At 44.8% G+C, this 13,574-nt stretch overlaps 1 protein-coding gene across 1 annotated transcript in view; it reads left to right on the plus strand.

Annotated features, from left to right (window-relative positions):
- Positions 1-13,574, plus strand: part of SNX31 (sorting nexin 31) — a 58,430-nt gene that overhangs the window by 23,355 nt on the left and 21,501 nt on the right. The window contains exons 6-9 of the mRNA XM_045895584.3: positions 2,108-2,198; positions 3,154-3,241; positions 6,487-6,556; positions 12,264-12,356. Coding sequence (XP_045751540.1) covers positions 2,108-2,198; positions 3,154-3,241; positions 6,487-6,556; positions 12,264-12,356 — 342 coding nt within the window. The remainder of the gene's footprint in view (positions 1-2,107; positions 2,199-3,153; positions 3,242-6,486; positions 6,557-12,263; positions 12,357-13,574) is intronic.

Genomic DNA, 13,574 nt, shown 5'->3' on the forward strand with positions numbered 1-13,574 from the left:
AGGGTTCCACAATACCATCATCTCTTTGGCCCGGGTCCCCTTGTAACTAATAGCTAAGTTTAACGAGGTGCATTTGTGATCTCAGAAAAATATACTTTCCCTCTCTAATCACACCGACTTGTGAGAAATTCAGACCGCTGACACTGACATCATTAACATCAGCTAAGTTTACCTGGAGGTTCTGGCCTTGAAGTGGTGGCGTTTCTATAAAAAGTAAAGTGAGCAGTTGGCCAGGCAGGCAGGTGAATTCTCTTCCAGGGGCTGGGAACTTCTCCAGCTTGCATAAAAATGTAATTTAAATTTTGTGATTGAAAATCATTGTTTATATCTCCTCAAGCATACTCGCCCCAACTCTCCACCTCACCGCCATCCTGCTGGGCTCCTTAAAGAACCAGCAACAAGCTAAAATCTCATTTTGGTTTTTAACTCATTTGCACTAATGTGGTTTTATTGGTGGTGGTTGTATTTGAAGTATCCTTAACATTTGCTAAGAAGAAAATATTACTGTGTCTCTTTTTGTCAATGCTTACTCCTCTCAAAAGAAGGTATGTGTGTTTATGTCTTTATAAATTATAAAAGGCTTCTCCATTCTTCCTCCCCGCCCCCCCCCCCCAACTCCTTTATCTGCCCTGGCACGTAAGCTTGCTATTTTCACTGAACAAGTCAGAGAAGAGAGAAATCAAATCTGAATGGACATGGATCACACTCTAGGAAAAGATGTCTTTGCAATCTGTTCCATCCGAGCACACCCTCACCCCTGCATACCCAGGAACGCTGGGTTTTGGTTTGGAGGTTTTGCATGAGCATGGGGATGGGTGAGGTAGAAGGAAGGCGAATGGGGACAAGCCTTGAGTGAACGTGTGAAAAGATCCCAGGCTCTTCTTTATTTTCAAAGCTATGCCGAGAACACCCACTCATATCATCCACCTAATAGGACTGTCTCATGAGGTAATTTACAGATCTCTGACAAGAAAAGTACCCCTTTGAGCCTCGTATTTGCCACCTTGAGAACTTGGAGCTGTGGTTAAAGCATCAGCTCACACACACGACAGGAAAGGTGAAGCCTTGAGTGTCACAGAGGTGATCTAGTAAATTCAGGGTGTGCAAGCAAAGAAATCACTCTGGAGCCCAGGCTTCAAGAGGGAGCATCTGGGTGGGTGAAGAAGGGGAGAGTCTGTGGTAACATGGACATTCCCACTAAGGGAAGGTGAGTTACTGTAAGACATGATGAGGTTCCACAGCCTCATGACCCACTGGCAAAAATGAAACCATTGGAATGAAAGCCATTTGACAGAAAGGCCAGGGAGGAACATGAAATGAGAGCAGCCTGTGCCTGGGATCTGAGGTTTCACTGAGCAACCGCCATACAAATTAGACTTGACCATCACAGGAGACGTCAGACAGAGGCAGGCCCAGGGGGTCAAGGACGGCCAGTAGCTCACGCACTTTCACCTGCCAGCCCAGGGGTGGGGCACGTCCCTTCTCCCAGTGTTGGATAAGCCAGCCCATAGGAAGGTGATCCGGTGTGGGGGCCCCAGCGGCAAATGTCGCAGAAGGACAGACAGACATGGAGAATGGCTGCTGACCTCCAGTGGGCTGTAAAGACCAGATTCTCTGGGAGACACATCTGTGTCCAAGATGGACCATCCAGCCTCGGCAGAGGCCAGCTCGTGTCCGTTGTGTTGGGGCTGATTTTTATTTTCTTCACTCTAATGTTTTTAATTTCTAAATTCTCTAAAATTCGTATTAAAGTTGGGGGCGCCTGGGTGGCTCAGTTGGTTAAGCGACTGCCTTCGGCTCAGGTCGTGATCCTGGAGTCCCGGGATCGAGTCCCACATCGGGCTCCCTGCTCAGCAGGGGGCCTGCTTCTCCCTCTGCCCTCTTCCCTCTCGTGCTCTCTGTCTCTCATTCTCTGTCTCGCAAAAAAATAAATAAAATCTTAAAAAAAAAAAAAATTCGTATTAAAGTTTTAGATTCAGAAAAGATTCCTTTTAATGTCGGCAGCCCCTTAAAGCTCCCTCTTATCGACGTTTACAGGCAATTTCAAATCCTGCACATCACCGTAAGCATGGCGGACATTCCTAACTTTTCTTGTCTTTGGTTAAAGGTGGTGTCGCACAGAATGGGACTGTGTCAGGAGCTCTTGGGCTACTTCGGCCTCTTTCTCATGCGGTTTTGCAAAGAGGGCAAACTCTCTGGTAAGGAGAGAGGGAACGCAGGGCAGCCAGGAGCCGGGGAGGGCCAGTGTGGGTGGGCACTCAGCCCACAGGATGCGGGAGATACAGCCGAGGGCAGGGTGGCGTGTGGGCCTTACTACTGCCCTCAGCCCCTGGATCAAAAGTGGGGGGATGAGAGGTTGTGTCAGTGTTCAGGGTGAGCCGGGGATGAGCAACTCCCCGGAGAGGTGGCGTGGGCAGTAGCAAGACGTCAGGTCCTTCCAGCAACTGCACTTGGTCTTGTGCCTGCCCCAGCCCCAGGCCTGATGCCCGTCTCGCCTTGACCCTAGCCGCTGACCACCACCCATCGCACAACCCCCTCAGAAATGGAGTGCTAGACTCCAGGTGTCAGGACATCTCATCACACCATCGCTTCTCCTTGTTAAGGAATGTTGGCTATAAAATGTGGATGCTATAGATAAGTTCTCAGATTCTTAAAACACACATAATGAGGTAGTGAAAGAGGACAGTATGATTCACATCACTTTTGCATTTCTCTCCAGTGTATGTCTAAGACATTACAAGTTATTTACTTGTGAAATGGTATCGGTTATCTGAAGGCAGTTTACATATGTTCTCAAGAAGCTGCAGAGAGGTGGTCTTGAGTTGGATGTCAAGGGGTTTGTGTGGCAGCTTGGCCACTGAGCTCCGCGGTGTGCTGGCAGGGCAACAGACCTCTCTGGACCTCAGGTTCTTCTTCAGTATCGCAGGGTAAAATATCCCCTACTAAAGGTGTTGATATTTTATGAGGATCAAATGCTATTTATCTTTTGAAGGAATTTCAGAAAGTTAAAAATTGTGTACAAATGCAAGGGAATGTTATTGTTGTGATTTTATTCTTTCTAATGGTAATGATTTATTTTCTCATTTCAAAGCCTCGGTATGTAAACTATATGTGCTGTTTCAACCAATAAGACTCTCTTTCCCCTTTCTCTAGTCATGAAAAAATTGGTGGACTTTGAACTCCCTTATGTGAGTCTTCGAAGCGCTGAAGTGGAAAACTGCAAGGTCGGACTCAGGAAGTGGTAAGCATTTATGGTGATGGTAGGTATTTGAGGATGTTTTAGATTCCTGCTGAGAATTTGTTGGTCTCACCCTGTCTGCCCACAACCTAACAGCTAGAGAGGGACCAGGAATTTGGAGACAGTTGAGAGGAGAGCAATAAAGAAGAGAGAGTGGAGAATGAACCAGAATATTTGTCCTAAACAATAGGATGTTGAGGATGACTTTCACTGGTCTCCAGTAAGTACTTGAGGGTTGTCATGAAGATGGTGGCCATGAAGGCAAGGCTTGAAAAGTAAGTGCTGTTGGGGTGGGGATCGAAGCAGGAATGATGAGAAACTGCAGGTTGTGGGCTTGCTTTGGAATGGGTTACCAACTCTATTAATTGACGGAATTTGTTGGTGATTACAAGCAGGTGCAGTTCATCTGTTGAACTGTGGTATTCCCTAAAGGCCAAGGGTGGACTCAGCCAACTTGCAGTGAATTTGAACTCTTAAGTATTCAGCTTACATTCCTAAATGATTCCAACAATAAATGCATATAAACCAGGGCCAGCCATACTCCTAGATTGATTGAACACCTTGCAGAAAATACTACCCTTTCCCCCAGAAACAAGAAGGCCTATGGAGAGCTAACAAGCAGAAAATAACAAGAAGCACCCTGGGGCGCCTGGGTGGCTGAGTAGGTTGAACATCTGACTCTTGATTTTGGCTCAGGTCATGGATCTCAGGGTTGTGAGATAGAGCCCCACGTCAGGCTCCATGCTCAGTGGGGAGTCTGCTTGAGATTCTTTGCCTCTCCTCCCATTCTCTCTCTTGCTCTCTCTCAAATAAATCTTTTTAAAAAATAGGAAGCACCCCACATATATCCCATAATCTGTAGTTCGCAGTGTTTATTACCGTGGCTGTATTGGATTGCTTCTTTGGTTCCCTCTCTCCCAGCCCAGCTATTCTGTAATCTGAGGACAGAAGTCTTATAGAAAGGCATTTTGTAATCTAGGAATAGTAGCTATCTTGACCTCGTGATGCCTTGCTTAGAGCTCCAGTCTGTGGTTTTGAATTTTGGAAGGATATTTTGGGCAAGGCTAAAAGTTCATATACTGCTATTCAAAAGTATTCTGAGAAACTGTCAAAACCTGTGGCATGGAACCCTGAGAAGGGGAAAAGGAAAAAGCCTGAGCAGTTCCATCTAAGTGTTTCTGGAAGCTGCTTAGTATAACAAGTGGCTGAGCATGATAATTCCTGGGATCAGAGTATGTGAATCTAAATCCCAGCCCTCTCAGGATTTAGCTGAATAACCTTAGCCAAGTTACTCAAGCTCACTAAGCCTCAGTTTCTTTATCTGTAAAATGGGAATAATAATAAAAGTCTACCTCAAACAATTAATATGAGGGTTAAATAAAATAATTCCACATGCTCAATCAATTTTGGTCTTGTTTGTTACTGTTATAATGAGGATAATAATGATAATAGTAATAACAATAACAACAGAAATCCCTGGGGCTTAGACTGTTTGCTCATGGGCTCTCCAGAGAACTTGACATCAAAGAAGACATGAGGATTCTGTCCCTCACCTTGAAGCCTTAATTGGAAACTGGGCTTAGCCTATGTCTTCATTAAATAGGTATATTCTAGATCATCAGTGCAAGAGAAAATGTCATTCACTTGTCAGCGTCTCGGATCCAGGCGGGTTGCCTTTGCTTAGGGGAACTGGGAAGAAAGGAGGTCCCACTCCAGTTGTTAGAGCTGAGGGTCAAGTCACCCGAGGGGGAGAGCCTGGAGTAGGATCCTGAAGGTGACTTGTCCTCTTTCTGGAAAAGTCTAACTGAGTGGGAGCAGGGAGGCTAGCTTAGCTGCCATGAGCTGTGGGATTCCCAGCAGGTGAAGCATCACAATGAAGCCTAGCCAGCATTTGGGGGATTTTTCTCTGTCTGTGAATTCTCTGGTGCATCTCTCCAATTATGATGTGGTTCCTTCCAGACTGGAGGGAGCCCACCCTGGCCTCTCAGAGCCCCAGTGTGGGATGGGTCTGGGGGCTCTCTAGCTCTGACGTAACAGTTGCTCTTCTCTGCCATGGAGAATAGGGTGTATGCGCTGCATGGCAAATTAGCTAAATAGAATATAACAGAGTGCTTCCGTTGCTTCTCCTCCAGGAGGAAGGTGATCTTCAAGTTACATTTTCATCCTTTCCTAATCTATGCCAATCCCATTGGTCTATTAACCATTCACTTCTAAGTGCAGTGATTCTACTTACGTCTGCCTTCAGACTGGTTTAGACCAGCTGCAGTGGATCCTTTCCTGACCGTTTCCATCCATTCTCAGCAGCTCCTGTGCTTATACAGGAGCTATGATTTCAGTTTATCCTGATGATTCTGGATCCGTTAGACAGACATGGAGCCCTGCCATTTGCAAGTCACTTTGTGAAGGTCCAGAGGGGCAACTCCAAATAGGATGCAGCCCCGACATACCTGGTATCAAGATCAACTTGATGAGAGCAGTGATCAGGATGAATTCAGAGTGCTAAGGATGCACAGAGGATGGAGTGGAAGCCTTGGGGAGTGGGGACCAGAGGATGCCAGGGGAGGCAGATAAGTCAGGGATGGAGGCTGGGGAGGGCAGTGGTCTTCCAAGCAGAGGAGAGAACACATGGTTGGAATGTAGAGTGTGAGGGAGGGAGGTGGGTCATAGATGGAGCTGGAAATGAAAGCTAGGTATCCCATGACGGGCACCATGGAAGGGAGCAGGATGAGTGATCTAACTCCTGGGACTATGAGAGTCCAAAGATTACTCAGGAAAGAACACTTAGGTTCGAATGCAGAGCCTGAGACTGAGTGGGGCAAGGCTGAGGCAGATGGCCTGACAAAGAGAGCAGCTCGGGGGATAGACGGAGGTGGCCTGGGTACAGGGCAGTGATACAGATGTGGGTATGGGGCTGATGAAGACACCAGGTACTGTGGGGTGGGGAGAGGGCATCCACACTTGGGGACTGACAGCGGGGCTGAGTGTGAAAGGGGCTGTGGACCATTTTCCGTCAGCTTTATTGTTTGGCATCTTTACTCTCAGGGTCCACCAGGCAAGAGCTTACAGTGTAAAGAAAATAGGAGACAGAGAGGTGGAGGGACAAACTGAAAGCCAGGCGAGGAGAGGGGTGTTAGAAAGGGGGGGCTCAGTTTAAAGTGTGGGGGGCCACCACTTCAGAGAGCACTTTCTCCCAGGTGTGCCCACCAGCCATGTCATATGAATGAACTTAATGTTCCTGAATCACACAGGTACATGGACCCATCCCTGGACTCCGTGCTGATGGACTGCCCAGCAGCGGTAGATTTGATCTATATGCAGGTGAGGGTGACCGAGGGCTCTCAAAACATCAGATGTTCTTGACCATTTGAGAGTGAAACCATTAGAAAAAATTTGTAATAGCTAAGAATTCTACCTCCATAGCTAGAAGAGGGAAATTCACAGAGACAGAAAGTACAACAGAAGTTATTAGGGGTTGGGGGGCAGGGAGTTATTGTTTAATGGGTACGGAATTTTTGCTAGGGATGCTAAAAAAGTAGGTATGAGAGAGTGTTAATAGTTACATGACATTATGAATGTTTTTAGTGCCACCGAATTGTACACTTAAAAATGGTTAAGAAGTGGGGCACCTGGGTGGCTCAGTCAGTTAAGCGTCTGCCTTCGGCTCAGGTCATGATCCCAGGGTCCTGGGTTGGAGTCCCGAGTTGGGCTCCCTGCTCAGCTGAGAGCCTGCTTCTCCTTTGGCCTCTCCCCCTGCTCACATGCGTGCCTTCTCTCTCTCTCTCTCTCTCTAAAATAAATAAACCTTTTAAAAAATGGTTAAAATGATAAATATTATATGTATTTTACCACAGTAAAAAAATTTTAAAAAGCAGCAGAATTTAGAAAGAAAGTTCTACCTCCATTTTAACAATCTCTCTGAGTTTTCTAGCCGACACTCCATCATCTGGGCCAATTTCCATGAGCTTAGAAATGATGTCCCTGATAATCTAAAGCTACATGGGGTCCCTAAATCTCATTTTAGCATCATCTTCTTTTTCCCTGAGCTGACAAGCAGCGTACCTGCCCGCAGGCCCCGCTTCAGGGGTGTGTAGCCTGTGAAACAGCACTGGGCCCCAAGCTCAGATGGGCCCCACACTTGTTTAAGATTCTGCTGTCGCCATCTTGAAATCCTTAATTTTGGAACAACAGACCCCACATTTTCATTTTGCATTAGGCTCTGCAAATTATGTTACTGGTGCTGCCTACCCCGGTACCCTAAGCCCCAGAAAGTACATTTAGAGTTTGGCTCCTTTCCTTTCCCGGACTCGGGAAAGGTGGTGAAGGTTCTACTAAGCAGTGGGACGGTTAGCGGACGCTGCCTCTGTGATAAGTCCCCAGTTACCCCCCCGAACCCCCTCTGTTCTCCTGCCTCACCAGCCCCCTTGTTACTACATACACGATGTTTCTCCATGGAATGGGAGTTATCACTTACACAGAAAGGCAAAGACAGGGTACCTCGTGACTCAGTCAATTAAGCGTCCGACTCTTGGTTTCTGCTCAGGTCATATCTCAGGGTCGTGAGATCGACCCCACATCAGCTCCATGCTCAACAGGGAGTCTCCTGGAGATTCTCTGTCTCTCTGCCCCTCCCCTCGCTCACTCTCATTCTAAATAAATAAATAAAATCTTTTAAAAAAGGCAAAGACAGAGTGGCGGATTTCCCTTTTATATTCATAAAGCAAAGTCTCATCTTTGAAGAAATGACCACACTTCCATATTATCTTGTAAAGCAACGAGCAGGTGCTTTATGCACCCAGAGAGAGGGAAACTGCTCGGTGTTTTACTAAAGCTGTATGCAAAAGGACTGCCCGGCACAGGCCAAGCAGGGCAGCCGAAGGCAGGAGAACTCACCAAATGCCTCAGAAGAACTAAAAGTAATTACCAGCTGGTGGCGGGTTCACGCACCATGCACCAAAGTCACAGGGCACTGTGCCGCCATTTAACCGGCAGTGTTTTTACTTAGTGTCTCACAAAATCATGGTACCAGAATCCACAGTATCTTCAATTTGACAAAGTAGAGCATCATTGACATCTGTATTTTCCCCACTAGACCACCAGCCCCATGCAGGGACCTTGGCTTTTCCAACGCTGGATGCAGCACCTGGGGGTAGGACGGAGGAGACACAGGGAGCCCAGTGGCCAGAATGTCTATAAGGGGTCACAGCCCTAATACCCACTCCTTCTTATGTGACTTTTTTTTTTTCAGATTTTATCTATTTATTTGGGAGAGAGAGACAGAGATGGTGAGCAGGGAAGAGAGGAAGAAGCAGACTCTCCACTGAGCAGGGAGCCCAATGCGGGGCTCGATCCCAGGACCCTGGGATCATGACCCGAGCTGAAACCAAGAGTCAGACTTAACCAACTGAGCCACCCAGACACCTCTCTTCCGTGACTTTTTAAGAGACCAAGGCAATTTAATAAATCATCTTTACAAAGCTATTCTAAATTCTAAGGAGGCAAATCAAAATATCACTTATTACATGTTTAATGTTCACTGTTGTAGTTTAATGGCTAGAATACAGTTTTGAGTTCATTTCTTATCATATTTTAATTACATCCACGTTGCGTGAGTTTAACTTGCCATTTTAAACGTTTACCGAGGCTCATTGCTGTTGTATCCTGCTATTACAGCACGTTATTAGTTGTGTCTGGTCTATTTGATACCACGTCCTTGGGGAGAAGGCATCACCCAGTTCTATTGTTCTGGTGGGAAACAGAGTCTTTCTGGCCTGGTTTCCAGGATACGTTGTGGTGAGAAGTAGGACCTGCCAGCATCATCATAGGAATTTTATCTGTCTTCATCAAGGAGTTGTAAACCAGAGAGAAATGGACCGTATTTCCTCTGCTTATAGCTGGGGGAAAGAAATGGCTTCACAGAAAGCACACTGAATTCAGTTTCAAAGATGAGTTCTGTCCCTTGCTCTGTGGCAGGCTGTCTCTCCGTGTGATCTGGGGCCCGCCACTTCATCCTCCTGAACCCGGCACTACAATGTCCCCCTGTTAAGCGATGAGATTGAACTGCTAAGTTCTCCCTCCGCCCGAAGAGACTGGTATTCAAACTGTAGCTCTTTGCCTGGCAAAATCTTCGAAAGATTGTAGCTGACATTATAATCATCTATGCATCAGCATTCTCATTGTTCACTGAGTCCACACAGAGGTACCAAGAAGTCGGCCCCAGGGAGTCATGACCACCAGGGTGGTCTCTTTTGCTGAACTCTTCTCAGCTCCCCTCGAAAGAAAATGCCTCCCTCCTTCTCTGCTCCTGTGGTATTTTGTTTATACCCTCCATTATGGTGCTTCTCACCCAGCCTTGTAAATACTGCTCATATACCTATTTGCCTAACTAGACTCTGAATGGCCCAGGGCAGAGACTGTCCTGGGAGCTTAGGGTGTGTGAAGGTATGAGAAGCAATCATCCTTTTAAATAATTAATGCAGAAAGTTCTTCGGAGGTCTTCCGATAAATAACGATGCCATCATAATTAAGGGACACCCTTTTGATTTTTCTTTTTTTTTTTTAATTTTTTTTTTTAAAGATTTTATTTATTTATTTGACAGAGAGAAACACAGTGAGAGAGGGAACACAAGCAGGGGGAGTGGGAGAGGGAGAAGCAGGCTTCCCGCGGAGCAGGGAGCCCGATGCGGGGCTCGATCCCAGGACTCTGGGATCATGACCTGAGCCGAAGGCAGACGCTTAACGACTGAGCCACCCAGGCGCCCCCTTTTGATTTTTCTAAAGCAGGTGTGCCCCATGAGGTCCTAGGAGCCAAGTGGACTCCCACATGTTCCCTTTCTTTTTCTTTTTTAAAATTTGAGTAACATTAACAGAATGGAAGATTGTATATAAAACTATAAATTTCTGGGTTTTCTCAAAAATATTGAGGCTTGGTCAGTTCTGGGCCTGCATTTCAGCACCACTGGCCGGTATGGTTAACTTTGTGCAAATTAGAACAAGAGGTCCCTTCCTCCAGGCCGGCCTAACCCTGTTGTCAGGGCCCGTGGCTCGGGGAAGGGAGCCCGGGTTGACCGTTAGCTTCCCCGGAGCTCCATGGGCCGGCGCCCTTTATGCAGAGGCTGGCCTACCCACACAGGCCTGGCCTTGCTCTGCCATGCCTCCACCAGCTGCAGCTGAGTGGCTGATGCCTTTCTTTATGTTCCTCACTGCTGTACCCTCTGCGGGGGATACGAGATATGTGTGTTTGAAGCTCGTGAAACCCATGGCTTAGGTGATTTCACTCGATTTTAAAAAATTAGTTTCTACATCAGTCTCCAGCAGCCAGTCTTTGGGGAGCCAGAGAACTGAGCAGAGCCATTTGTCTAAACTTGACTCTCTCATTGTTAGAATGAGGTCCTGTATGTCATGTATTTGATGACTCGTGAGCCCATAATCAGGGTCAAATCTTTTCAAAGGTAGTGAAACAAAAGCAGTCCGTTCCTGCTGATGTAGGGCATTTAAATCTCTGTGTCTGAGAGTCCCAGGTCCCCTAATGCTGAATGACATATCTTCAGTGAGTCCTTACTGTTGTGATTGCTGTTCACCTTCTTTCTTTAGCCATGCTTTTCTCTTTGATATCCCTGCCCTGTGATAACAGCCCTTACAGGACTCTACCACCAAGTAGAATTCAGGAAAGGAAAAGGTGTTCCGTTCTTCACACCCACATCGATTCCATTCAGGCATGGTGTCTAGGTTCAGTTTTTAGAATAGTTGGTGACCATGAGAAGGTCTTGGGGAGGTTAGGTGCCTATATGCTCAGAATTCAGTGGCTTGGGCAAGGACTTCGTGCAGGGGCCAAATCGGGATTTTAACCCAACTCTTGCCACTTACTTGTCGGGTTGTCTCGAAAGCCATAACCTCTCTGGAGGTTTACCCATTTGTAGGATGGGGGGATGTTCCTACCCCACAGAATAATTTGGAAAAAGTCAATAAGAAAACCTTTCTACAACAGGTTCTCAACAAATACTATTTTTCTTCTCCTCTCTAAACCCATCTCCTTTTCCCCCAATCTAAATAGCTAAATCAAAACTTTATTCAGCTTTTCATTCTCTGTTTGGAGATAAAGCATAACCAATAACACTGCGGGATGGAACACGTAAACTTACATTCAGACTAGGGTGTAAATAAGTGCCTGACAATTGGCAAAGAATTGTTGAGTGTTGGCTGTAAGACCTTGGACAAGGTACACTGAGGCGAAGGACTCAAGGTTTTCCCCTGAGGGGTTAACAGGCTAACTGAAGACCAATGGAAAACTTCGTTTAAATCATGATAAATAAGAATAGCACAGGCTAATCGGCAAGTTTAAATCCCATCAGTTCTGTATGGAACTTCCTGTTTCCCTAAACCCTTGCTAGCCCTGATTATTATATATATTTTAGTCTTTGCCAAGTTGAGAGGCAAAAAAAAAAAAAAAATTACTGATTACTGGTGAAGTTAAATATAGATTTGTAATTTGGAATTCCTTTTTGTTGATTGCTGATACATATTCCTTATTGACATTTTTCCTATTGCTTTGCATGAATAATACCAACTTTTCCCCCACATATGATGCAGTCATTTTCTCTGGTTTGCCATTTACTTCTTAGTTTTGTTCTTGATGGTTTTTATGTACAGAAGTTTTATATTTTCATGTAATTATATATTCCTTTATATTTAAAAATATTATTCCTTACCTCAAGATCAGATTTTTTTTTTTCTGAATCTTTTTTTTTTTTTTTTGAAACATCTAAACCTTTATCTGGATTTATTTGATTGGGTGGCATGGGGAAAGAGCTAACTGTATTTTCTCTCCCAAGTGTGGCCAGTTTTCCCCAAACCATTGGACGATCTCTTCCTACACCCACTAATTTAAAAAGTAACCTTTATAACATGCTAAATCCTTATGTATGTCCACTGGGGTCTGTTTCCATAGCCTTTCATACATGAGTGTGTTTTTGCCAGATTAATTCATTTCTGCTAAGGTTGCTAATCCTACAACTTCTGTTGTTTTAAGGCAGTTCAGGACTTTGAAAAAGAATGGGCCAAACCCACACAGGCTCAGAGGCAGAAATTAGAGGCTCTCCAGAAAGAACACAACCAAACCAAGGTAAATCAGATACTGTACCAAGAGAAATCCCTTGGAGGGGAGTTAAAGAAACATTAGAATTGAGCTGTTTCTTAATTTATAAACCCATCAACCACTAAAAATGGGGTTCTTTTAAAAAATGAAAATACTGTCATTAATTTTTCTGATTATATTATTTAAAGATTCTGAAAAATACAGACAATAGATTGTGGTGAACGCTTTGCTCACTTAATATAGACTCTCAGCATTTTTTTTTAACGACCACAGAGTATCCTGTTTTATAGTTATCATTTAGCTAGCCAATTTCTTATTATTGAAAATCTGGTGGTTTCCTGTTTTTGCTGCTATAAATCGCTTTGGCAGCGAGTACCATGAGGCCCAGGACTGTGTTTAATTTACACATACCCTGGAAATTCCCAGCACCTGGAACGGTTCCTAGCTGAAGGTCCCTGAATACTGCAGGCCGCATCCTCTGTCTTTGCGTACGTGTTCTGTTATTTCTTAGAATATATTTCTAAAAGTCCATTTTTAAAGTTCCATGAAGATTGTACCAACTCACACTCCCCCTGTCCCCAAGCAGTGATCCAAGCCTGACGAACAAGGCATATTTTAACAGAAGAAATGGACTCTGCTTCATAGTGTTGTCTTCTTTATCCTTCAGACTTTGCCAGTGGTCACCACTTTGCCAGTGTTCACTCATTGATTTTAAACAAAATGCAAACAAAATTTAGAGGACTCATACCTACATTAGTATAGAAAGTAATTCTTTAAAAGCTCAGATATTTTGAGAATTTCACTGATGGGCAGGATAAGAAAAGGAAAAAGCATCTACTGCCATGATTTAATATTTTCCTTCCTTGGTATTCTGCCTCAGGTTTGTCACGAAAATTTGGGGGTTCAATTTCAGTTATAGTGTTTGTTTTGATGGATAGGATATTTAGATATAATCAGATACATCAGCTGCTTTGGATACAGTTACAGATTCTAAGTGGATTTCTGCTCCCTAAACTTTTCAATTTAATAATTTAGTAAGAATATTGTTTTTACCATGTGCTATACTCCACCAAAATTTGTATTTGTATTTTTGACATAAAACAAATTTTCTTTTCTATGATGAATGTTTTACCTGATTTTATCATACTATTTGTAATAGTCCTCTTTAAAAAACTTTACTTTGGGGCGCCTGGGTGGCTCAGTTGGTTAAGCGACTGCCTTCGGCTCAGGTCATGATCCTGGAGT

Source organism: Mirounga angustirostris, unplaced genomic scaffold (assembly GCF_029215605.1).
Source record: "Mirounga angustirostris isolate CCGP_5_RB_7025 unplaced genomic scaffold, mMirAng1.0.hap1 SCAF_4, whole genome shotgun sequence".
In the NCBI taxonomy this organism is placed as follows: domain Eukaryota; kingdom Metazoa; phylum Chordata; class Mammalia; order Carnivora; family Phocidae; genus Mirounga; species Mirounga angustirostris.